Source organism: Oncorhynchus gorbuscha, linkage group LG02 (assembly GCF_021184085.1).
Source record: "Oncorhynchus gorbuscha isolate QuinsamMale2020 ecotype Even-year linkage group LG02, OgorEven_v1.0, whole genome shotgun sequence".
Taxonomy (NCBI): domain Eukaryota; kingdom Metazoa; phylum Chordata; class Actinopteri; order Salmoniformes; family Salmonidae; genus Oncorhynchus; species Oncorhynchus gorbuscha.
In genome coordinates this window covers 51,581,804-51,609,181 of record NC_060174.1, presented here as the reverse complement: position 1 = coordinate 51,609,181, position 27,378 = coordinate 51,581,804, and the positions used below count along the sequence as shown (strand labels likewise).

Genomic DNA, 27,378 nt, shown 5'->3' with positions numbered 1-27,378 from the left:
TACTAGGGCTGGGTGCTAACATACAAACACAGAGCAAAGAACAGAGGAAAACAAAGGGTTTAAATACAATCAGGGGAAACGAGGCACAGGTGCAAATAATAATGGGGATCAAGGGAAAACAAAAGGTCAAAAGGCACAATGGGGGCATCTAGTGACCAAAAACCGGAACAACCCTGGCCAAATCCTGACAGATGTAATCTAAGTCCATGAATTTAGACAACACGTTATTACAGGGGTATATTTTGTGCAGTATAATAAAGTGCACTTTTTACTTTATTTCATATAAAATATTTGTGAGGGAGCAACCAAGCGTTCTTTCATTCAATTTCAGTAGTACCCTTAATGTATTATTACATTTCTTATCCAGCAGGGTGCAACTTTCTAATATAAAATGGGCATCTATATTGAAATGTTCTCCAAAACATAAATGAGATGTAATTAATTAAGTCCTGAAGATATTGCTTTGTAAAGTTGAAGTTGGAAGTTTACAAAAACTTAAATCAATCCCTAGTCTGTTCCCACATGCTTCAAGAGGGCCACCATTGTTCCTGTTCCCAAGAAAGCTAAAGTAACCAAGCTAAATGACTAGTAGTACTCACTTCCGTCATCATGGAGTGCTTTGAGAGACTAGTCAAAGATCATATCACCTGACACCCTAGACCCACTCCAATTTGCTTACCGCTCCAATAGGTCCACAGGTTCATCGACAACAGCTCAGCATTTAACACCATAGCTCGTCATTAAGCTCAAGATCCTGGGTCTCGACCCCGCCCTGTGCAACTGGGTTCTGGACTTTCTGACGGGTCGGCCCCAGATGGTCAGCGTAGGAAACAACATCTTCACCCCGCTGATCCTCAACACTGGGGCCCCACAAGGGTGCGTTCTCAGCCCTCTCCTGTACTCCCTGTTCACCCATGACTGCGTGGCCATGCACGCTTTCAATTCAATCATCAAGTTTGCAAACGACACTACAGTGGTAGGCTTGATTACCAACAACGACGAGACGGCCTACATGGAGGAGGTGAGGGCCCTCGGAGTGTGGTGTCAGGAAAATAACCTCACACTCAATGTCAACAAAAGAAAGGAGATGATTGTGGACTTCAGGAAACAGCAGAGGGAGCACCCCCCTATCACATCGATGGGACAGTAGTGGAGAAGGTGGAAAGTTAAGGTCCTCTGCGTACACATCACCGACAAACTGAAATGATCCACCCACACAGACAGCATGATGATGAAGTCCCAACAGCACCTCTTCAACCTCAGGAGGCTGAAGAAATTTGGCGTGTCACCAAAAACACTCACAAACTTTTACAGATGCACAATCGAGAGCATCCTGTCAGACTGCATCACCGCCTGGCACGTCAACTGCTCTGCCCACAACCGTAAGGCTCTCCAGAGGGTAGTGAGGTCTGCACAACGCATCACCGGGGGCAAACTACCTGCCCTCCAGGACACCTACACCACTCGATGTCACAGGAAGGCCATAAAGATCATCAAGGACGACAACCACCCAAGCCACTGCCTGTTCACTCTGCTATCATCCAGAAGGCGAGGTCAGTACAAGTGCATGAAAGCTTGGACCGAGAGACTGAAAAACAGCTTCTATCTCAAGGCCATCAGACTGTGAAACAGCCATCACTAACATTGAGTGGCTGCTGCCAACATACTGACTCAAATCTCTAGCCACTTAATAATTCAAAATTGGATGTAATAAATGTATCACTAGTCACTTTAAATAATGCCACTTTATATAATGTTTACATACCCTACATTACTCATATGTATACACTGTACTCTATACCATCTACTACATCTTGCCTATGCCGTTATGTCATGGCTTTAGAAGCTTCTGATAGGCTAATTGACATAATTTGAGTCAATTGGAGGTGTACCTGTGGATGTATTTCAAAGCCTACCTTCAAACTCAGTGCCTCTTTGCTTGATATAATGGGGAAATCATCCAAGAACTCAGGAAAGAAATGTAGACCTCCACAAGTCTGGTTCATCCTTGGGAGCAATTTCCAAATGCCTGAAGGTACCACGTTCATCTGTACAAACAATAGCGCGCAAGTATTAAACACCATTGGACCACGCAGCCGCCATACCGCTCAGGAAGAAGACGTGTTCTGTCTCCTAGAGATGAACATACTTTGGTGCGAAAAGTGCAAATCAATCCCAGAACAACAGCAAAGAACCTGAAGATCCTGGAGGAAACAGGTATAAAAGTATCTATATCCACAGTAAAACCTATATCAACATAACCTCAAACACTGCCATAAAAAAAGACAGACAATGGTTTGCAACTGCACATGGGGACAAAGATCATACTTTTTGAAGAAATGTCATCTGGTCTGATGAAACAAAAATAGAACGGTTTGGCCATAATGACCATCATTAAGTTTGGAGGAAAAAGGGGAACACTTGCAAGCCGAAGAACACCATCCCAACCGTGAAGCACGGGGTTGGCAGCATTATGTTGTGGAGGTGCTTTGCTTCAAAAATAGATGGCTCCATGAGGATTAACAATTATGTGGATATATTGAAGCAACATCTCAAGACATCAGTCAGGAAGTTAAAGCTTGGTTGCAATTTGTTCTTCCAAATGGACAATGACCCCAAGCATACTTCCAAAGTTGTGGCAAAATGGCTTAAGGACAACAAAGTCAAGGTATTGGAGTGGCCATCACGGAAGCCCTGACCTCAATCCAATAGAACATTTGTGGGTCGAACTGAAAAAGCATGTGCGAGCAAGGTGGCCTACACATTTTTACTATTCTTTGGAATTTTTACTAGGATTGTATTTGGCTAAGGTGGATGTAAACTTCCAACTTCAACTGTATATAGAAGCATGTATTGGGAAGTCATTTCTAAAAATGTTCTATAAGAGCATATATTCCCTTTATCAAATAAATCAATTTCAAATCTTTTTCTAACCACTTAGGGAAGAATAAAGACTTGGTTTTAACAAAAATATTTGTTGTTCTACATAGGTGTTTTGTGTGGGGAGAAGCTGTGGACATAAAAGTTTCCGGGCTTGTTCGTGAAATTTAGACTGATGGGTCATTTTCCTGGAGAAAGGTTGCACACTCCACAACAATTGAATAACACCCCATTTCTTAAAAATGACACCGCATATTGTGAAATTTCAAGAATGACGTCGTAGATAGGCTACTTTTTAGTCTAATGTCACATTCAGAACAACTGGGATCTCGGAAAACTCCGACTTCTGACTTCAAACGGTTCACGACAACTGGGGACTCGAAAAAATAAAGGTCGAACCATAACGTCAGTGATCTTCGTGGTCGGCAAAGCAGATCTCCAGAAATAAGTCACAGTTCCCGAGTTTGAGCTATTTTGTTCCCCTCCGAGTTCTGTTGTTTTGGACGCACTGACGTCGGAAATATCCGAGTTCCCAGTTGTCTTGAACGCATCATTATTCTCCAGCACGAAGCAGCAGACAGTGTACGTCTAGCTAGCTAGCTAGCTACTTTTCGTACCTGATATCGCTGGCTTTCTCACGCTTCCAAATGTGCTTTTATTTTCCAGATTTTACATTTCTTCTTTGGTGGCCACCCAAACAATAAAACTGAAGTTCTTTTAGTGAAGGTAAGTTTGCAATTCCTTACAAATTCGCATCATTTTATCCAAAATGGCTGCCCGATGTAAGCCAGCTAGCCTCGCCAGCTGATTAACGTTACTGCATAAAATGGCGTCGTGATGGAATAACATGGTCATGTTTAAATGCTGCCATGCGGTTACCGGCGTTTTATCGACACCTATTGAAACATTACGAACATCTTTGTTTCCCACAAATTAATGACATGACCAGCAGTTGAACACAATACTTCCTACGAGCTAACTATCTCGCGGCTACGTTCAATGTATGCTGGGTAGTTAACGTTTGAGGTAGCATGAGTTATTGTTAGCTAGCTTATATCACAAATTGCTGATATCACGTTACCAAAGCGAGTACATACCTGTTTTATTTAGCATTTTATAATTTTTCAACATAATATAGCCACATGGCAGATGTGGCATATCAAGAAGCTGATTAAACACCGTAATCATTACACAAGTACACCTTGTGCTGGGGAGAAAAGGCCACTCTAAAATGTGCAGTTTAGTCACAACACAATGCCACAGATGTCTCAAGTTTTGAAGAAGTGTGCAATTGGCATGCTGACTGCAGGAATGTCCACCATATCTGCTGCCATATAATTATGAACATAGATGTCTCTACCATAAGCCGCCTCCAATGTCGTTTTAGAAAATGAGGCACTATGTCCAACTGACCTCACAACCACAGACCGCTTTTATGGCATGCGGGCGAGCGAGCAGTTTGCAGATGTCAATGTTGTTTACAGAGTGCCCCGAGCTGACGAGGTACAAATCTGTCGTTCTGCCCCTGAACAGGCAGTTAACCCACTGTTCCTAGGCCGTCATTGAAAATAAGAATTTGTTCTTAACTGACTTGCCTAGTTAAATAAAGGTAAAATTAAAATGGTTACAGTATGGGCAGGTATAAGCTACAGACAACGGACACAATTGCATTTTATCGATGGCAGTTTGAATGTATAGAGATAACGTGACGAATCCTGAAGCCCATTTTAATTTTCTATTTGTGACCAACAGATGCATCTCTCTTCCCAGTCATTTTTATTCCATAGATTAGGGCCAAATGAATTTATTTCAGTTGACAGATTTCCTCATATGAACTGTAACTCAGTAAAATCAAGGAAATTGTTGCGTGTTGCATTATATATATATTTTTGTTCCTATTAATTGAAGTTAGCTACCTCGTCGTTGCACCAGACAAAGTCAGCATTAGAATCTATCTTAGTTGAATAGATCGTCATTTTTGGTAACTCGTGAAACTCATGATACTAATGCATGATCCATATCTTTCTCTCCTACAGCACTGTTTTCCCCACCCACCCCTCCCTGTTATTATTATTCTTTTAAAGATTCATCTTTGTCAAGCCGCCAAAGTGGAGAGTGTGATTGCAGTAGGGGGTGCTTCTCGTTTCAGGTATGTTCTTCCCTCAATAGGAATCCTTTTAAATATTGAGGGGACATTTCCAAACACACACACTGGGGTTTCATCAAGCAGCATCCTCTTTTGCTGTGTCATTTGTACCTCATACCCCACCTGTCATGGATCAGTATGCTGCTTTTCTGAAAATCAGGTCCCTGACTTCTTATAATGTCTGATATTGTTGTATTACAACATAGTACAGCAATTCAACAGCATAGTCTCTGTCACCCACGTGGGTATAACCAATGAGGAGATGGCATGTGGGTACCTGCTTCTGTAAACCAATGAGGAGATGGGAGGGGCAGGACTTGCAGCGCAATCTGCATCAGCAATAGGAATTACTTCTATTTTAGCCCTTGGCAACGCAGATGTTCGCGAGCAGTGTGTGTGCAATAATTGAATAGCGTAGATTCCTACATTTATTTTGCAACGCTCACGCACGCGATGCGATTGGTGTAGTCAGGGTGTTAGAGTTGACCGGGGCAGCTCCAGCAGGGCAGAAATTGGACGAACAGACTTGTTGGGAAGGTGGCTTCCTGTGACGGTGCCGCATTAAGCCGTTGAGCTCTTCAGTAAGGTCATTATACTGCCAATGTTTATCTATGGAGATTGCAAATCCAACTTTATTCGTCACATGCGCCGAATACAAGTGTAGGCCTTACCGTGAAATGCTTACTTAGAAGCCCTTAACCAACAGTGCAGTTCAAGAAGAGTTTAGTCTATTTGGCAAATCTTTTCTTAAGTAAAAAAATAACAATAAAAAGTAACACAAAAACGAGGCTATATAACAGGGGGTACAGGTTATTTGAGGTAATTTATACATGTAGGTAGGGGTGAAATGACTATGCATAGATAATATAAACAGCAAGTAGCAGCAGTGTACAAACGGGGGGGGTCAATGTAAATAGTCCGGTGGCGATTTTATTAATTGTTCAGCAGTCTCATGGCTTGGGGGTAGATGCTGTTGAGGAGCCTTTTGGTCCTAGCTTTGGCATTCCGGTACAGCTTGCTGTGCGATAGCAGAGAAAACAGTCTATAACTTGGGTGACTGGGGTCGCTGAAAATGTTTAGGGCATTCCTCTGACACCGCCTATTATATAAGTCCTGGGTGGCAGGAAGCTTGGCCCCAGTGATGTACTGGGCTGTACGCACTACCCTCTGTAGTGCCTTGCGGGCAGATGCCGTTAGTTGCCATACCAGGTGACGATGCAACCGGTCAGAGTGCTCTCTGGTGCAGCTGTAGAAGCTTTTGAGGATCTGGGGACCCATGCCAAATCTTTTCAGTCTCCTGAGGGGGAAAAGGTTTTGTCGTCCCCTCTTCACAGCTGTCTTGGTATGTTTGGACCCTGATAGTTCATTGGTGATGTGGACACCAAGGAACTTGAAGCTTTCGACCCGCTCGACTACAGCCCCGTCGATATTGATGGGGGCCTGTTTGGCCCGCCCTTTCCAATAGTCCATGATCAACACCTTTGTTTTGCTCACATTGAGGGAGAGATTGTTGCCCTGGCACCACACTGCCAGTTCTCTGACTTCCTCCCTATAGGCCGTCTCGTCATTGTCAGCAAACTTAATGATGGTGTTGGAGTTGTTTGGCCACACAGTCATTGGTGAACAGGAGGGAACTAAGTACACACCCCTGAGGGGCTCTAGTGTTAAGTATCAGCGTGGCAGACTTGTTGTTGCCTACTCTTACCACCTGGGGCGGCCCGACAAGAAGTCCAGGATCCAATTGCAGAGGGAGGTGTTTTGTCCCAGAGTCCTTAGCTTAGTGATGAGCTTTGTGGGTGCTATGGTGTTGAACGCTGAGCTGTAGTCAATGAACAGCATTCTCACGTAAGTGTTCCTCTTGTCCAGGTGGGAAAGGGCTGTGTGGATTGAGAATGTGTCATCTGTTGGGGCGAATTGGAGTGGGTCTAGGGTGTCCGGGAGGATGGTGTTGATGTGAGCCATTACCAGCCTTTCAAAGCACTTCATGGCTACCAACGTGAGTGCTACGGGGCAGTAATCATTTAGGCAGGTTACCTTTGCTTTCTTGGGCACAGGGACTATGGTGGTCTGCTTGAAACAACATGTAGGTATTACTGATTCGGCCAGGGAGAGGTTTACATTGTCAGTGAAAACACTTGACTGTTGGTCGGCACATGCTTTGAGGACATGTCCTGGTAATCCATCTGGCCCAGCGTTTTTGTGAATGTTGACCTGTTTTAAAGGTTTTGTTCAAATTGGCTACCGATATCGTTATCACACAGTCATCCGGAACAGCTGGTGTTGTTGTGCATGCTTCAGTGTTGCTTGCCTTGAAGCGAGCATAAAATGCATTTAGCTCGTCTGGTAGGCTTGCGTCACTGGGCAGCTCGGCGTCTGGGTTTCCCTTTGTAATCCGTAATAGTTTCAAGCCCTGCCACATCCGATGAGCGTCAGAGCCGGTGTAGTAGGATTCAATCCTAATCCTGTATTGACACTGCTTGTTTGATGGTTTGTCTGAGGGCATAGCGGTATTTCTAATAAGAACCTGGATTAGTCTCCCGCTCCTTGAAAGCGGCAGCTCTAGCCTTTAGCTCGATGCGGATGTTGTCTGTAATCCATGGCTTCTGGTTGGGATATGAATGTACGGTCACTGTGGGGACGACGTCGTCGATGCACTTATTGATGCTGCCGATGACTGAGGTGGTATACTCCTCAATGCCATTGGATGAATCCCGGAACCTATTCCAGTCTGTGCTAGCAAAGTAGTCCTTTAGTGTAGCATCCGTCATCTGACCACTTCCGAATTGAGCGAGTCACTGGTACTTCCTGCTTTAGTTTTTGCTTGTAAGCAGGAATCAGGAGGATATAATTGTGGTTAGATTTGCCAAATGGAGGGCGGGGGAGAGCTTTCTATGCATCTGTGTGTGGAGTAAAGGTGGTACAGGATTTGTTTTTCTCTTGTTGCACATGTGACATGCTGGTAAAAATGTGTTAAAACTGATTTAAGTTTGCCTGCATTAAAGTCCCCGGCCACTAGGAGCTCCTCTTCTGGGTGAGCATTTTCTTCTTTGCATATGACCTTACAAGAGTTGGTTGAGAGCGGTCTTAGTGCCAGCTTCGTTCTGTTGTGGTAAATAGATGGCTACGAATAATATAGATGAGAACTCTCTTGGTCGATAGTGTGGTATACAGCTTATCATAAGGTACACTACCTCAGCCGAGCAATATCTCGAGACTTCTTTAATATTAGACATCACGCACCAGCTGTTATTTACAAATAGACGCACACCCCCACCCCTCATCTTACCAGACCAGACATAGCTTCTCTGTTCTACAGGTGCATAGAAAATGCCCCCAGCTCTATATTATCCGTAACGTCTTTCAGCCACGTCTCGGTGAAACTTAAGATGTTACAGTTTTTAATATCCGGGTGGTAGGATGATCTTAATCGTAGATCATCATTTTATATTTTCCAATAAGTGAACGTTAGCAAGAAGAACAAATAGTAGTGGGAGTTTACTCGCTCGCCTACGGATTCTCAAAGGCAGCCCCATCTGCGGCCCCTTTTCCTGCATCTTTTCTTCAAGCAAATTACAGGTCCTGTTCTGGGCCTTTTCCAGTGAAAGCAGTACATCCTTCTCGTCGGACTCGTTAAAGGTAAAAGTTTATTCTAGTCCGCGGTGAGTAATCGCTGTACTGATGTCCAGAAGTTATTTTCGGTCATGAGTGACAGTAGCAGCAACATTATGTTCAAAATAAGTTATTCCAAAAAATAAAAATAGCACAAGTGGTTGGGAGAATGTAAAGTGCTCGATTTTTATACACCTGTCCGCAACAAATAGCCAAATCCGCTAATTTGAATGGGTGTCCATGTACTTCTTTGTGTGTATATAGTGTATCTACGAAACTAGGACATGTCACTTGACATTAATGTTATCCAGAGGCTTTAGGGTCAGGATGTAGTCAAACCACATTCACATTGAAAGCCGTGGCTCCAAAAATTACTAAAGCTGACACTGTATAACATAAAATAGTATAGCATCAACTGTGATTTGGCCAAATATGGAGAATATTTGTGTTCAATGGGCCCTTTGTTAAGAATGGTGTAATGGTATGTGGGTGGGTGCCACTTTAATGTCCTGAGCACCAACAATGTACCAGGCACCATTGATTTAGTAAGTAAGGGGTTTTAGCTACAGTATTAGGTTTGGTAAATGTACTGCTACAATGAGTAGTCCTACTCTGAATGTGCACATTGTCATACCAGACAGTAACACATTTTTCTTCCTCTATATTTTGGAGATGGTAATCAGCAATGTTTATCAATAAAGATTTCAGAGGTCACTCTTTCCCCTGCCACTACCATTTCACATGTACTGATTTTTAATTCTGCACCAGAGCTTGAGCTTTTTGGATAACCAGCGATGGCAATACTTAATTTCTCCCAATTTCCACCGTTGTTTCACAGTCAATATTGCAATGAATCGTTATGACATGGGAACATTTATTTGGACTCCCTTCCTTACCCACCCAGGAGTTATCCAAAGAATATGATCTGCCTAATTTAATAATTAGTAATAAGGTATGTACTTGCTTTCCATGAAGATTAAGGCCGTGGATATTATGCAACACAAAGGGCTTCAGCAAAGCAAAAACAAGGAAAAGTGCTCAAGTCTCTATGCTCTAGATGTTGAATGTAAATAACTGCCATTGTTCTGGTCCACAGTGGCGATATCACTATGGTGATGGTAACACGGTCAAATGTCAGTCGATTGTGATTTGTCGTGTCTTTATGGCCGATGGGCCTTTTTTATACTGAACAAAAAATATAAGTGCAACATATACGGTGTTGGTTTCATGAGCTGAAATTGTCCATACGCTCAAAGCGTATTTCTCTCAAATGTTGTGCCAAAATTAGTTTACTTCTCTGTTGGTGAGCATTTATCCTTTGTCAAGATAATCCATCCAACTGATAGGTGTGTCATATCAAGAAGCGGATTAAACAGCATGATCATTACACAAGTGCGCCTTGTACTGGGGACAAAAGGCCAGTCAATGTGCCGTTTTGTCAAACAACACAATGCCACAGATGTCTTATGTTTTGAGGGAGCGTGCAATTGGCATGTTGATTGCAGGAATGTCCACCAAAGCTGTTGCCAGAGACTTGAATGTTAATTTCTCTGGCATAAGCTGCCTCCAATGTTTTAAAACTGTCCGCACAACTGCAGACCACGTGTAACCATGCCAGCCCAGGACTTCCACACCCGGCTTCTTCACCTGCGTGATCATCTGAGACCAGCCACCAGGACAGCTGATGATACTGTGGGTTTGCACAACCAAAGAATTTCAGAAACCGTATCAGGGAAGCTCATCTGCGTGCTCGTTGTCCTCACCAGGATTTTACCTGACTGCAGTTCAGCATCGTAACCAACTTCAGTAGGCAAAAGCTAACCATCGATGGCCACTGGCACGCTGGAGAAGTGTAGGCTCCATGGATGAATCCCGGTTTCAACTGTTCCGGGCAAACATGGCGTCGTGTGGGCCAACGTTTTGCTGATGTCAACGTTGTGAACAGAGTGCCCCATGGTGAGGTTATGGTATGGGCAGTCATAAGCTAAGGACAAGGAACCCATTGCATTTTATCGATGGCAATTTGAATGCACAGAGATACCGTGACGGGATCCTGAGGCACATTTGCCACGATCGCCACTTTTTCAGCATGATAATGCACTGCCCCAATGTCACAAGGATCTGTACACAATTCTTGGAAGCTGAAAATGTCCCAGTTCTACCATGGCCTGCATACTCACTAGAAATGTCACTCATTGAGCATGTTTGGGATGATCTGGATCAACGTGGACGACAGTTCCCACCAATATCCAGCATCTTCGCACAGCCATTGAAGAGGAGTGGGACAACATTCCACAGGCCACAATCAACAGCCTGATCAACTCTGCGAAGTAGATGTCGTGCTGCATGAGGCAAATGGTAGTCACCAGATACTGACAGGTTTTCTGATCCACGCCCCTACCTTTTTTTAAATTTGTATATATCTGTGACCACAGATGCATATCTATATTCACAATCATGTGAAATCCATAGATTAGTGCCTAATTTATTTCAATTAACTTATGTCCTTATGTGAACTGTAAATCTTTCAAAATGTTTGGATGTTGTTTATTTTTGTTCAGTGTATGTCCAGATTCATCTTGACAGTAACTTTAGCTTGAAGTAGGCTATAGTCCTAGATGAATAGATGCCAACAGAGCTTTGTATGCAAATTATAGGGCTCTGGGTGACAATGTATTGACTAATCTTGTGGAACCAACCATATGTTGCTTAAATCAATCAACACTTTTTAGCTCTCACTTACAGGACATGAGTGACCTATGGAGGGGAGTGTGAAACTGTGATCAACTCTTTCAATCAGTTAAACATGTACAATTCCTATGCATTGCTCTTGCATATTCAAAGTTGTTCTCCGTTTACCCTAACAGTGCTTCTTCGGGGGGAGGTGTTGGTAGGGGTGCACCTCAGCACTATCCCAAGACTGTCGGCAACAGGTAGGCCTACCACACAGGCATGATTCCCAGAAATCATTCTAAGGGATCCACAAATAATAAATACTGGGAACCCTGTTTCAGCTAAAAGGCATTTTTTTTGTATGCGATCTGTATCTGAGTAGAATTGATGCTCTCTAGAATGATACACGTCATCCTCAGTGTATTTGCTCTCCAGCATTGCAGATGTGAGTTGCTGTCACCTGTATGTAATACTGGTGGTGTATGATCACTTTGTGCCGAAGCTCAACAAAGTCTCCTTTCTGTTACTCCAGCGAGTTCCTGGGGAAAACCCCCGGGCACAGCGCTCCGAAATGGGTTCCTTCACGAAGCACTAGACGAGATGCCAACTCCAGCAACGAAAAAGAGCGACACGATGCAATCTTTAGGAAAGTGAGAGGGTAAGTGTCAAGAAACACAATTTGTCCACAAATTGGTTTAAGCTTTATTTCCTCAAATGTTCTCGATGTGTTTGGTTTTATGCTCTGTGCCCTTGCCGCCTGCATGAGCACATGCTTCTCTGTCAGATGTTTACAAGAGCAAACCATCAACTTTATATGGCTAACAAGCAAATCTTGTTGATTTCCCAACCCCTCTTGATTATGCATGTGCCCATGAGTTGACATGTCCCTGTTCTCTCTCCCCGCTCCTCCTTTTCCTCTTTAGCATACTCAACAAGCTCACGCCTGAGAAGTTTGACAAGCTATGCCTTGAGCTCCTGAATGTGGGCGTAGATACAAAACTCGTCCTTAAAGCAATCATCTTGCTGGTAAGTAAGCCTCTTATTTATTTTCCTGTTAACCGTGTCTGCTCTTTGCAAATGTAATCTATAATTTCCTGGCATCTTCCATGTATAACTGATGCTTTAATGGATTAAAAGAAAATATATGTTTTTTCATCTCTCCTCCCTCCCATCTAGATTGTAGACAAAGCCCTAGAAGAGCCGAAGTATAGCTCACTCTATGCGCAGCTATGTCTGCGTTTGGCAGAGGACGCACCAAACTTTGATGGCCCTTCGCCCGAGATCCAAACATCCCAAAAGCAGAGCACTGTAAGCATCAAGTTTAGTTTTTATTTTCTGCACGGTTATGTCTTTTAGTCTAGTTGTATGGTAATCTGTATGTGCTGTACAATAGTGTAGAACCAGCTCTGGTCTTCTCTTTATGTTCCAAGTGCCTGTATAGAATGTCACTGGTTCTGATGTTCAATCTCAAATGTTGTCCTGATTTTGCAGACCTTCAGAAGACTTCTAATTTCCAAGCTTCAAGATGAATTTGAAAACCGCAGCAGAAATGTTGAAAGTGAGTACCACAACTCCCCAACACGGCTCTTTTGGGACAAGGCCCACCACAAGTCCGCTCCTTTACTCCCTATTGTACTTGTACTAACTTGATGTTCTCCTTCTACCAGTCTATGACAAACATGACAACCCTCTTACTTCTGAGGAGGAGGAGCAGCGTGCCATTGCCAAGATCAAGATGCTTGGCAACATTAAATTCATCTCGGAACTTGGCAAACTTGACCTCATCCATGAATCTATCCTTCATAAGTGCATCAAAACAGTATGTTCAACCATTTCAGTGTAGTTCTTTTGGATTTAGTTTTGTATACCTTTTAATCATTATTTGCAACTTAAGATACAACTTTGTCTAGTTGTTCTGCTTTGCAATCTTCTTAGTTTTTACTTTTCTACTGGCACTGGTCCCTAATATGCCACTTGTATAATACCATCATCCCCCTCTCCCTAGCTTTTGGAAAAGAAGAAGAGAGTCCAACTCAAGGATATGGGGGAGGATCTGGAGTGCCTCTGTCAGATAATGAGAACAGTGGGGCCTAGACTCGACCATGAAAAAGCTAAGGTACATTCTCTTGTTCCTAGCGGTCTGTCTGCTGTCATCCCTACGGCCTGTATGTCTGTCTCTTTCTCTGTCATGACACCACTGTTCATCTCTCCCCCAGTTTGAAATGTATCAGTACTTTGGCCAAATACGCCCGCTGTCTGAGAATGTGTCCATCTCCTAACACCACTGTCCATCTCTGCCCTACAGTCTTTAATGGACCAGTACTTTGGCCGTATGTTATCCTTAATGAACAACAAGGAATTGCCCGCCAGGATCCGCTTCCTGCTGCAGGACACTGTAGAGCTGCGAGACAACAACTGGGTCCCCCGCAAAGCTTTCATCGACAACGGACCAAAGACCATCAACCAGATCCGTCAAGAGGCAGTGAAAGTGAGTCAGTGGAGAGAACTGGAATTAATGGCCTGTTCATCTCATCCTCTCTTTTGCCGCATCCTCAAAAGGAGGAGAGACCCTGGACCTTCTCATCCAGTACAGTTGTGAAGGTGGCGAGGAAAGAGGACATGAGGAATTGAGGAAAGACCAATTGAGAACGAGCCTGTGTATATCACCATCTAAGTCAAAGTAGCATCTTTGAACCTGTGATGCCCTACCTGTGGCTTCTTAAGCCAAGCTTATTGGTACAGCAACCCTATGCTTTTTCTTTTATAACTGGAGCTTCCTGACAACCCCTCCGGGTCTCTTTTGTTCTTCTCCAAAGCAACTCTCACTTATTACACAACAGAGAGAATGCCTTCACACATCTACTAATGGAAGCATATGATTATTCAGTAGTTGCCCAGTGTATCTAAGAGTGATGAGTGACAGAGAATGCACATGGCTATATAACTACAACATCAAGAAGCAACAAATAGGATGTATTTTTAGTGTCTTTTTGAGCACTATTCACTGGAGTGTGTTTTTGTCTCCCCCAGGATTTGGGTGTTTTCATCCCAGCGACCATGGCTCAGGGAATGAGGATGGACTTCTTCCTGGAAGGCCCTTTTATGCCAAACAGGATGAAAATGGAGACTCTCGGGGGATTGGCTGACATGTTTGGACAAATGCCAGGTAGGCACGGGCGTAGGTTTGTCCATCTGCCTGTCTAGGTCTCGTCCATTAACCACTTATTGTCTGCCAGCGTGTTTGAGGGGATCATTTATCACAAAATGAGTAGTTATTTGGGATGTAACATGATTTTGTAGGCCAGTGATTCTACCCAGTCTGACTTATAAAGTCTACTTCAAACATGCTCTGTGACTGAGAAAATGTGACAGCCAGATGTAAATTCTCACTCCTCTCTAACCTGTCTCCTCAGGTGGTGGGATAGGGACGGGCCCGGGGGTCATTCAGGACAGGTTCTCTCCCACTCTGGGACGTCATCGCTCCAACCCACTCTTCAACGTCAACGGACATAACGGCCACAACACCGCCCCCCAACCACAGTCTCCGTTTGAAATTGGAGCCAACAAGTCTTTTATCAAGTCCAACCAGGTAAATAACTGGATTTGATTTGATTCAATACAATTTTAAATTTTTAATAACGGGAGCATTTTGGCCATATTAATGGTTTAGTAAACTTGCAGCATGTATGCGCAACAGAGATGAGCTGTCCTTTCTTCCTGCTTGTGGAAAGGAAATGTGTCTCTTCCCACTAGCTCCACCAATTTATGTTTCTTGTCTGGTCTGTTTTATAGGTTCAGAATCAGCATTTCCAGAACCAGAACCACCAGAGCCAGCAACAGCAGGTCCAGTCCAGCAAGGACATGCCTCCACGTTTCAGCAAGAAGGGACAACTCAACCTAGAAGAGGTACATTAACCCACTCCCCACCAGTCTGGCCACTAGTGCTGAGCGATTAGTGCTTTTTGAGATTTGTTTGACTATACAAAAAATAATAATCACAATTTTGGGTTTCGATAATAAAAAAAAAACATTAACCATGCTAATTAATACAAATCCCATGATGGTAGTGACTGCCTATGGCTGTTTTAGTTATTCACAAAGTTAATAAAATATTTCGGTCATTGTGTATAATCTCTATAGAGCTGCTTACCTATGTTGTCTGACAAAATCACAATATTAGTATGTCTTCAAATTTAAAAAGGAATACTTTAATGAATGCTGAATACCAATACCTACATCACGAAGCAACGGCTTTCTATTTATCCTCTTTTGATTGCGCATTCTTCTCTCTTACATAGCAGGCGTAAAAGAAACACAGACCGGACAAGTACTATATCGCACAGTTCGGGCATGATCTGATTTAAGTGGAATTCAAATAATTGAACCGACCTCTGTCAATTAGTTGTTTTAAACACTGAAAAATAACCTAATAAAGTCTGCAGTGTATCACCCATTGGGCTATAAAAGAGAAGCGAAAGGATCTTCTTGTATGATCGTTAAATAGTGTTGTATGTTTCTCATATTGAAATTGAGCACCGTTCAGAGCGTGATGTCATATGTTACATCAGAATTAGTGCTTCATCCAATGTCTGACAACTGTGAGCGGCCAGCCACATCCTCTAACCAGCCATTAGCATACTCTGCTGCTTCTTTCCGTGATGTGGTTTCTTACATTTGTTTAATTATTGGAGCGGCAGTCAGCGCGAGCGAAGTGGATACGTATTTTTTAATTTCGCCCGTAAGAACAGTCAAGCCAGGCTTGACTAGGCTTGGGTGCCACTGCCATACAGGAAAAACGGAGCACAATGACAGTCATGCTTGCACCTTTACATTACTGAAAAGCTCAAATTTCGAGCCCAAACCACCAACTAACTACCTTTCCCACCAAACATTCTGATTGGTTTCATCCTTCCAACTAATAGTCCCGATTTGACATATCGCTTTACATTAGTATTTTGGGCCCCCAAAAAATGTAATCCAAATTTGAGCAAAGTCATGTCGGAAAAGCAACATCAAGAAGAACACGAGTGAATGCACAGCAGGAGTGAAGCCACTGTCCACAAAAGACGGTGAAGACCCAAGTAATACAAAGTCCTCATTTTGAAAAATACTTTTTGTCACTGAATAAAGACAACTTATCATCAGACCATATCCTGTGATTTCTGTATCAGCTAAAAATCTAGTATAGCCCATTTTTTACACCCCTGCTGGCTTACTACTACCATCTAGATCTGAGTGGGCCAGTTCATTTTGCATATCCTGGTGCACTTATTGGCTTGCTATCTGCTAGCAACATGACAATACAACTCTTTGGTCACTTTAGTACCTACTTACCTGATGCGCCTTCATCACTGAGGTATAATAAGAACGCACCGAAACCACCAGCATGCTGTTCCTTTCTTGACGTCAAAGCCATGTTTGAGTTTTTGATAAATATACTTAATTTCGAAAATAGTAGTTAACACTTTTCCATGGAAAATAATCAGTCTGCGTTGTCAGATTTGTCGAAATTATATTGTGCAACCTTCACTTTAACCATAAAACGTCCAGGTTTTAAACAATTAAGTATGTCATTTTATGAAGCATGTCTTACCTTCAAAGTAGACTAGCCAAAATATAACCATAGAAATGTTGAGGGAATTATTTTATTAACACTTAATATGTTAAGGTCGTGTTTTAAGTATCCTTATATTTCTGTTATTACGGGGCTATCACTCAGTCAAGAGTGCGCCTGCGCAGGGAGTCTTGTTGTTGATGGACCTAGCCTTGAGTGGAATGGCTACCTTGTAGTGTGTTCATATAGTATATTAAACTTTGTTAAACTGTAACCTTGTCGTTGTGTCATTTCGAGTTAACATTGTAGTTGTTAACCATCTTCTGCTACCAATGTGCCACCTCGCTTCGACGAGAAGAGGCCGTACGAAAGTTGGAAAAATTAACTTGGAAAAAAGGAGCACTTGCGGTGGTATTATCGCTCGAAGGAAGAGCGAGAGATACAGCACTGGAAATACCTGTGGTCCTTCTGTAGCTCAGTTGGTAGAGCATGGCGCTTGTAACGCCAGGGTAGTGGGTTCGATCCCCGGGACCACCCATACGTAGAATGTATGCACACATGACTGTAAGTCGCTTTGGATAAAAGCGTCTGATAAATGGCATATATATAAATAACCATTGAGGATTTGAACAAGGATGACGGTATGGGAACTTTGATCAGAGCACTGGATTCTATATTTCTTAAAGAAGAGAAAGACTGTGCCCACGAGGCATATTCAAACTCTGACAGTGTTACGAGAGATATTTCGGTTGCAATGACGGACTACATCTTTGATTTCGAACAGAGGTACAATAGGATGCGCAAATATGACATGGTTCTCCCGGATGTGTGTTATCTTCCAAGTTGCTAGATACTGCCTGTCTGGATGGTAGGGATAAACAGTTGGCTTTGACTGCTTGTACTGTGCTGACTTTTGCATCAATGAAGTTGGCACTAAAAATAATTTTGGGTGAAAGAAATGTCTGTCGTGCCAATAGCAGATGGAATGCAAGTGAGTGACGCAGCATATTACACTGAGCAGCAGAGAAAAGGCGCCAACAAGTCACGTTTTTAAGACAACCAGAAGAGGGTGCCATTTCCTGGCACAAATCCACTGGTCAAATATGGAAGATCAAAATGTGCTATTTGTCAAAGCACTTACCATTGGGTTAAGGACTGTCCTCATAAAAATGAACAAGTTAAACTAACAGGAAAATGTAAACACAGAGCAGTGTAACATTACACTGTTTTCAAATGAATCTGCTTCTGACACTGAGATTTTTATAGTTGAATCCTTAGGATCTGCTGTGATTGATACTGCATGTACACGGACAGTGTGTGGTGCAAAATGGCTTGATAGCTATGTCAGTGAACTAAAAATGAAAGAAGTACAAAATATGATTGACACACCAAGCAACAGAGCTTTCAAATTTGGAGATGGGAGAATTGTCCATTCTACCAAGAGAGTTAAGCCACCAGCAAAAATTGGTCAGACAAAGTGTCACATTGAAACAGAGGTGGTGCCTACAGATCCCCTTACTATTAAGCAAAGCTACCCTCAAGAAGGCAGAGGCTGTACTAGACATACAAATGACAAGGTAGTGATGTTTAAACAACCAGTGACTCTTGAACTTACTACCTCAGGCCACTATTGTGTAAACATTTTAGACACAGACATCACACAGAGTCCATGCAAAAATGAGATTCTGACTGACAGAGCACATGGAGATTCTGAAAGTCACAGAGAACATGAACACAAAAGAAAAACACAAACAGTTTGGACATGCTACAGTTGACAGACTTCAGAAGTTACTCAGCAGTTCAGGGAATAATGATGATGAGAAGTACGAAACTGGAAACAAAGTGTACTACAAACGAGCTGACTGTCAAGAGTGGAATGGACCGGGAGTAGTCATTGGTCAAGATGGTGTGATATTTTTTGAGGTACGGAGGCATCATTGTCAGGGTGCATCACTCAAGATTGCGGAAAGTAAATTTTCAACAAGATTGATTCTCAGCAACAGCCCCTCTGTCTCCTAATGAAAATGACAAAGACACAGTAACAGACACAAACCTACCAGATGTCGCATCCGATATGGACACTGAAACTGGCACAGGAAATGGAGCAGAGACCTACAACCATGCCCCTGTAATACTGTTGAGTGTTCAAATGAGGAAAACATTCAACAACAACCACGTGTATTAAGAGAACATGGTTGTTCCATTCTGAAAACTGGACAAACTGTTGAATACATGGACAGAGAAAGTGGATAAGAGCGTCTGCTAAATGACTTAAATGTAATGTAAATGTGTTCCACATACAGAAACCGTCATTGGACGAGCAGGAAAAGCCAAAGGAAAACACCAGAACTGGTACAACTTGTACTCTGAACTAGCTGTCTAGACCTGTCACTTGTAGATCATATCAGAATTGAACCAATGGAAAATCGAGAAAAACAATGACATTCAAAATGATGATGTACTTGAAACAAAGGACGTGTCATTTGACTCCGCTAAGCTAGATGAGCGCAGTAATTAGAGGAAAAATTAAGTGTTTGAGGAAGTCAAAGACTTGGCCAAAAATGTGTCTCAACAAGGTGGGTGTGTACCCTTAAAGAATCCTTAACTGGAATAGTGCCTAAAGCACGTCTAGTGGCTAGAGGTTTTGAGGAGCTGGCTGCTAAAGAACTCCAAAAAGACTCACCGACATGCGCCTCAAGTCACTCAGATTGCTGATGTCAGTGATCTGCCAGAAAAAATGGAAACTGAATTCCATAGACATCAAATCTGCATTCAATCTGCAAATCTGCATTCACATCCGACCTCCGCCTGAAGCTAAAAGCGAAGGAACACTGTGGAAACTAAAAAAGTGTGTATGGACTGGCAGATGCATCACTCTACTGGTACAACAAAGTCAAGGCAGCAATGCTGAATACAGGTGGAAAAATGTCACAAGTGGATCCTGCAGTCTTCTATTGGCTTGATCAAGACTGCAATGTGACTGGAGTACTTGCCTGTCATGTTGATGACTATCTGGGGTGGCTCACAGACCTTTGCTTCAACTGTGATTCCACACCTCAAAGCTGTTTTCTAGATCGGCCGTGAGGAGCATGATCATTTTTGTTATGTTGGAATAGAGTTTATTACAGTTGATGGAAAAATACTGATGCAACAGGAGAGCTATATCAAGAATCTTCAACCCATTCACCTGGATTCTTCAAAAGCCGTACAAAGGAATTCCCCTCTGTGAAATTGAAGCTGATCAATTGAGGTCAAAGAGGACACATTTTATGGGTTGCTAGACCGAGTAGACCTGATGTAATGTTTGAGACAAAACGTCACTTTCTACCTGTAGTTTGTGTCACTGACAACTACTCATTAGTTGATGCTGTGAAGTCAACCAAGTCTGTCACAGAGAAAATACTTTGTCTTGAGCTTAACAGCATCAAGGAACTTATTCAAGCCCAGAGAATCCAGTGGATTCTGTGGTCGACCACAAAGGAACAGCTTGCTGACTGTCTGACTAAAAAAGGAGCATCTGGTATTGTGCTCCTACAGGCTCTCAGTAGTGGAAAGTGGCAGCTTGAGTAATACAAATTAAAAACTGTCACACAACCCATTTGTAATGGGGATCTTGAATAATACTTGGACATTTAATTATGTGTTATTTGTCTTTAAAGAAAAGGGGGAGATTGTTAAGTTCATGTTTTATGTATCCCTATATTTCTGTTATTACGGGGCTATCACTCAGTCAAGAGTACGCCAGAGTCTTGTTGTTGATGGACCTAGCCATGAGTGGAATGGCTACCTTGTAGTGTGTTCATATAGTATAGTAAACTTTGTTAAACTGGAACCTTGTCGTTGTGTCATTTCGAGTTAACAAATATGCCATTGAAACCAGAATTTCTCACGTTCTACTGGTTTTCAAATCAATGTTCCTTTTATTGTCCAGCAGCCCAAGGCATAATTGTAGTCATATTGCAGTAGTAACCCATGCTAGTTGACCCATCTTTAGATCTCCACTTTATTTCTATGAAATATTTTCATCTGTCACATAACTGCTCGGCGTGCTGTGCACTTTTGGGAAGTGTTTTCCTGCTAATTGCATTTTGGGACATTCTCACACACAGCTTACAGCCATGTGTGCATTGTTGAGTTTATAATATTTAGAAATATAGCTTTATGAACGGTTTGATTTGTTGCATCAGCCTCACTTGCTTTTAAAAATGTTTTAATGTGCAGTGGTCCCAGAACTGTTCCAGATTCTGTTTTGAACCGTGGACATATTTGTTTTGTTTTTATGGTCACGGACGACCGGACGCCCTTAATTTCGAGCCCTGGAGGGAATTCATTTTATTAAGCCATAAGTATTTGGTTGTAATTGTGATGTTGCACTATTTTATATGCTACATTTTTGTCTGATTCTCTATGGTAAAAAAATATAGTGATGCATTTAATTTTGTAAAGTGGTTCCTTGCATCATACAATGACGTTAAAATGGTGTTAGAAGTCTCTTGATCTTTTGGACAACTAAAAACAACTGTCCTACATGTCCAAGGGACAAAAAAAGAGTTAATGTCAAGTCCTGCCTTTTCTATTATAAAGTAAAAAGTATGAAGTTAAATTCAATGTCTTGTGTTGAGTAGAGGTGTGAATATCAGGGACACTGTTTTTGTGCAGCACATGTGCAGAACGTATAGAGAAGGAGAACAGGCATCCTGGGGAGGGGTGGCCGGGGCAAATCCTGTGGTGTGATGATACTTCACGGTATCGTGATACTTGACATAGTATCACATTGTTATTCAAATGTTCACGTGTTTCTATTCTAACATGCTATAACCATTCTACTACTCCCCCCCCCCCCCCGCCGTGTTGTAGATCAGCCTGAGACCAGCTCAGTCGTTCCTCCTGAATAAGAACCAGGTTCCCAAGCTGCAGCCCCAAATCCCCACCATGATCCCCCCAGTGCCCAGCCCCCGCACCAACACCCCTCCATTGGGACAGGTAAGGGATCAGCAGAGCACACCCCACTTCACCTTTTAAAACCCCCAACCAGGGTTGGGGTCGATTCATTTTCAATTCTGGAAGAAAACTGACATTCAAATTCTTCCCGTTGCTGTTCAATGACGAAATTGGAATGTCAGTTAACCTCTTAAAATGGAATTGACTCCAACTCCGAATCCAACTGGGCTTTTGAGGGCTTGCCATGTTTGTTGTTCCAATGTAGTTCACCTAGTCTTCCCCCTTCTCCCCCAGTCTCCACAGCTCGGCCTCAAAAGCAACCCTCCTCACATTCATGAGAAACCTCATAAGACCAGCAAGAAACCACCGCCGGCTAGGGAGGAGCTGCTGAAAATGACAGTAGGCAACAATTTAGTACCGATGCGATTGAATTCTGGTATCACGACTCTTTATCACAATGTATATTATTGGCACTGATACACCGTGCAACACTAAACAAGGTTCACTTTTCACTCTCCCCCTTTAGGAGACTGTTGTAACGGAATACCTGAACAGCAAAAACATTGATGATGCTGTGAACGGTGTCAGAGAGATGAAGGCTCCCAAGCACTTCCTGCCGGAGATGCTGAGTAAGATCATTGTGGTGTCGCTGGACCGGTCAGATGAGGATAAGGAGCATGCCAGCACCCTCATACACACGCTACGCACAGAAGGCCTCGTTACCGGGGATAACTTCATGCAGGTATGTGTCTCTTCCATGCAATATTTTTGACGCGCTTGGTAAAGCTTTGTTTTCATCTCACTAATGTCTTTGTCCTAACTTTATTTGTCTCTCTCCCTACATCCTTGCTTCCAAGGCTTTCCTCAACGTGCTTGACCAGTGCCCTAAGATCGAGGTGGACGTGCCGCTTGTGAAATCCTACCTAGCCCAGTTTGCAGCCCTGGCCCTCATATCTGAGCTGGTGAGCGTGTCTGAGCTGGCCCACCCTCTGGAGAATGGAACCCACTTCCCCCTCTTCCTGCTCTGTCTGCAGCAGACTGCCAAGCTCACGGACAAGGAGTGGCTCACTGACCTCTTCCAACAGAGCAAGGTCAACATGCAAAAGATGCTACCCGGTAGGTTGACAACCCTCTCTCTCCACATACTCCCTCTAAAGGCGCTTTAGTGACTTAAATGGAAGGATTTCACTGCGATTTTAAATTTGTCATGTGATGACATCTCATAATCATTAGACTAAAGGCACTTGATATCACGGATGACCAACTAAAGAGACTAATGATTACAATATCTGAACAGTATCAGCAGAGACTGCAGCACATTCATCTTCCCTGACAGTGATGCTATGGCTAATCTGACCTGTCCGTCTGTTCTGGTCCTCCAGAGATTGACCAGAACAAGGACCGCATGTTGGAGATCCTGGAGGGTAAGGGCCTGAGCTTCCTGTTCCCCCTGTTGAAGCTTGAGAAGGACCTGCTGCTGCAGATCAAGGCAGACCCCTCACCGCAGGCCATCTACAAGTGGATCAAAGACAACATCTCCCCCAAGCTCCACACCGACAAGGGTTTTGTCAACATCCTGATGACCAGGTAGGTACTGAACCTCCATGATGGAGTCTACTTTTTGTTTTAAAAAATTGTCACTCCTTTCCTCCAATTTCGTGATATCCAGTTGGTATTTAGTCTTGTCCCATTACTGCAACTCCCATACGGATTCGGGAGAGGCGAAGGTCGAGAGCAATGCTACTTGACACTCTGCTGGCTTAAACTGTAAGCCAGCCGTACCAATGTGTCGGAGGAAACACCGTACAGCTGGTGAGCTGAAATCAGTGTGCAATCGCCCTTCCGCCACGAGTCGCTAGAGCGCTATGGGACAAGAACATTACTGCTGGCCAAACCCTTCCCTAACCCAGACGATGCTGGACCAATTGTGCGCCGCCTCATGGGTCTCCCGGTCTCGGTCGGCTCTTCACAGCCCGGGGTCGGACATGGATCTGTAGCGATGCAGTGCCTTAGACCGTTGCGCCACTCCGGAGGCCCGTAGACTACGTTTGAAATCTTATTTAGACTGCTTATGGTTGAATAAATGTATTCATTCAAGGCTTGAGACCAATATGACAGTGGAGTCTAAACTGTACTTGTCACAATACAGAATCGCCCTTTCAGTCTTTGTGCACAATATTTCATGCACACTGTGGTGGGTGAAGACACAAACTAATGGAATGTGTAAAATACACTTTTGGGAGCATTCATTAGTGTATCCATTTTACCATGCTCTTACTGTTGCTTCCCCTCTCCTCCCAGTTTCTTGCAGTACATCTCAGGAGAGCTGTGTTGTGTGGAGGAGGAGGAGGGCAGTGGTGGAGAGGAGCAGGTGGTGGGGCCCTCCAAAGAGCAGCTGGACCAAGAGAAGCAGCTGCTGCTGGCCTTCAAACCTGTCATGCAGAAGTTCCTACACGACCAGCCCCAGCTGCAGGTCTCAGCCCTGTACGCCCTGCAGGTGCACTGCCATGCCAGCCACTTTCCCAGAGGTAGGTTTACTGCCCCACGCCACTTGCCAGGCTGTCATTGAAACTAATATTTTGGTGGAAACCTAACTTTTGCTTTAGTTGTCAGTGATCAAGATTGTAATTTATTTGATCGTTTTTGGACATGCGAGTAGGATATTCTTCTGTCGACTTCATTGCAACTGTGTCTCTGCTGCTGCGTGTTGTGTGTGTTTATTTCAGGTATGCTGCTGCGCTACTATGTCCACTTCTACGATATGGAGATCATTGAAGAAGAAGCCTTCCTTGCATGGAAAGAAGATATTACCCAAGAATTCCCTGGAAAGGGAAAAGCTTTATTCCAGGTATTTTTTGTTGAGAAATCTGTCACAGTTGACCAACTGGTAGCTTATAAATCACATTTTATTTGTCACATACACATGGTTAGCAGATGTTAATGCGAGTGTAGCGAAATGCTTGTGCTTCTAGTTCCGACAATACAGTAATAACCAACGAGTAATCTAACCTAACAATTCCACAACTACTACCTTATACACAAGTGGAAAGGGATAAAGAATATGTACATAAATATATATGAATGAGTGATGGTACAGAATGACATAGGCAATATGCAGTAGATGGTATCGAGTACAGTATATCCATATGAGATGAGTAATGTAGGGTATGTAAACATAAAAGTGGCATAGTTTAAAGTGGCTAGTGATACATGTATCACATAAAGATGGAAAGATTCAGTAGATGATATAGTGTACAGTATATACATATGAGATGAGTAATGTAGGGTATGTAAACATATTAAGTGGCATTGTTTAAAGTGGCTAGTGATAAAAATTTTTTTACATCAATTTCCATTATTAAAGTGGCTGGAGTTGAGTCAGTATGTTGGCAGCAGCCACTCAATGTTAGTGGTGGCTGTTTAACAGTCTGATGGCCTTGAGATAGAAGCGGTTTTTCAGTCTCTCGGGCCCTGATTTGATGCAACAGAACTGACCTCTCCTTCTAAATGATAGCAGGGTGAACAGGCAGTGGCTCGGGTGGTTGTTGTCCTTGATGATCTTTATGGCCTTCCTGTAACATTGGGTGGAGAGACTTACGGTTGTGGGCGGAGCAGTTGCCGTACCAGGCCGAGGAACTTAACACTTACTACCCTCTCCGCTACTGTCCTGTTGATGTGGATAGGGGGGGTGCTCCCTCTGCTGTCCGCAAACTTGATGATTGAGTTGGAGGCGTGCATGGCCACACAGTCGTGGGTGAACAGGGAGTACAGGAGAGGGCTCAGAACGCACCCTTGTGGGGCCCCAGTTTTGAGGATCAGTGGGGTGGAGATGTTGTTACCTACCCTCACCACCTGGGGGCAGCCCATCAGGAAGTCCAGTAGCCGCTTGCTCAGGGCGGTGTCGAGACCCCGGGTCTCGAGCTTGACGACGAGTTGAGGGTACTATGGTGTTAAATGCTGAGTTGTAGTCGATTATACACTTAAACATGTGTACCCAGTCCTTTATTCTTTTGTGAGTAAATCATGACAATTGTGCCTGCAACCACAACAGGGTTGCGCTCAGTATGGGGAAAGCATTTGGAAACTGAGTGAAACCGGGAGGTAGCCTCCTACCCGAACTTGTTCAATAACAACACATATTTCTGCTTAACATTCTGCCCTATTTAACATGACCCTGTATAACACTCTCCCCTGTTAGGTCAACCAGTTGCTAACCCTCTATCTCTCTCCTGTTAGGTCAACCAGTGGCTAACCTGGCTGGAAACAGCTGAGGAAGAGGAGTCAGAAGAAGAGGCTGACTGAGAAACAAACCAGAACTGTCAGGCACCATAGAGTAGAGAAACATACCTTGACATACAGTACAGCTATCTATCTATTACCACCCTAATCTCCCCTTTAACTAACCACTGCTAGAGACTGCTTATGTCCTGCAATAATTAGCCAAGCATGTTATCATGGCATAGTAGATAACCATCAAGCTCTGTATAGGCACTGAAGCCTTTCACCTTTATTTTAATGGTTGATTTGTTTTGGGTCCCTGTCCCGTTTCTGCAATATGAATTTAATGTAGCCTATGGACTTGTCTCAAACCACATCTGTACTTTTTTTGTTTTGCTCCTACTGTAACCACGGAGTTAGTTTTACCACAATAACTGACTGACAAGTATTGCATTAACACTATTTGATATGATTTGTTATCCCCTTTAAAGAAAATGTTTGACACCTGTTTAGGGTCTTTTCCCTAAAGGGCATGCAAAATATGTCCAATCTAGAGAGTAAGTCAACTGAATCTTGCCTAAAATCTTTGTTTTAAACCAAAGATCTCTTCGAATGCCCTGTTGCTGACAAAGGAGCATGTTGCATTTTATTTATGGGAATTCTATTCTTCCCACGCAAGGCTGTAGTGGTTGCAATACTCATTATTTAATTGTTACGTAAACTGTAAGTTAATCATTGGTGTGCTGCTGTAACGTTTCAAAAGTTGCCTTTGTTTTTACCTCTTAGATGGGCTTTGTGTTTCATGTTGGGATACAGAATATCCTTTTTGTTGTTGTTGAGAAATGCCTATACAAGAAAGCCCAGCCCAATGCAGAAATGTTGATATAAATATCCTGGTCTACTAACACAATACAACCCCTGTATTGGACTTCCAATGAAGCTCGATCTGGTTTACTAGTGTGAACGTCTAAGAACGTAACAAAAGTCACCTTTTTTAAATGAATTGGATAACTTCTTACCTCCGCATCCCTTTTGCCTGTAAGGTTTGTCAAAGGTGGGGGTACAGGAATATATTTTCCCCAGCATATTGAGTTTACACCAATATGTTTATTTTTAATTGGTGAATAAAAGCTTGTGAGAAAGTTGTATAGCGCATAAAGGCTTACCATACTGAACTTAAATCTTAATGAAGTCATAAAATCAAATCTTCACTTTGCCCAACAAGATTAGCCAATGTGCTCACAAACCATGTGTATGTAGAAAGCAATGGATTTTGATCATGTTGTAATTCAAGTGATGAGTATTGTGCACTGATATTGCTTAACCGTCAATAAAGTCCAATACTTGAGCACTGACA

At 43.0% G+C, this 27,378-nt stretch overlaps 1 protein-coding gene across 1 annotated transcript; it reads left to right on the top strand.

The window, feature by feature from the left end:
• Positions 1-814: 814 nt before the first annotated feature.
• On the top strand, positions 815-27,378 carry LOC123990353 (eukaryotic translation initiation factor 4 gamma 2-like). Its single transcript, XM_046290929.1, has 22 exons — positions 815-823; positions 3,547-3,606; positions 4,917-5,029; positions 11,503-11,568; positions 11,841-11,966; positions 12,232-12,334; positions 12,485-12,616; positions 12,800-12,866; positions 12,976-13,127; positions 13,314-13,424; positions 13,614-13,796; positions 14,339-14,474; positions 14,722-14,897; positions 15,101-15,214; positions 21,720-21,845; positions 22,098-22,202; positions 22,330-22,545; positions 22,661-22,919; positions 23,186-23,390; positions 24,105-24,331; positions 24,530-24,651; positions 26,040-27,378. The coding sequence occupies exons 1-22, from the start codon at positions 815-817 to the stop codon at positions 26,103-26,105; spliced, it is 2,874 nt and encodes a 957-aa protein (XP_046146885.1). The 3' UTR covers positions 26,106-27,378.

What these genes read in the sequence shown, in the direction of transcription:
- LOC123990353 (XM_046290929.1), top strand. An exon ending in CTGAAGTTCTTTTAGTGAAG is followed by an intron (nt 3,607 to 4,916) that starts GTAAGTTTGCAA and finishes TCTCTCCTACAG; the next exon opens with CACTGTTTTCCCCACCCACC. An exon ending in CCGGGGATAACTTCATGCAG is followed by an intron (nt 22,546 to 22,660) that starts GTATGTGTCTCT and finishes CTTGCTTCCAAG; the next exon opens with GCTTTCCTCAACGTGCTTGA.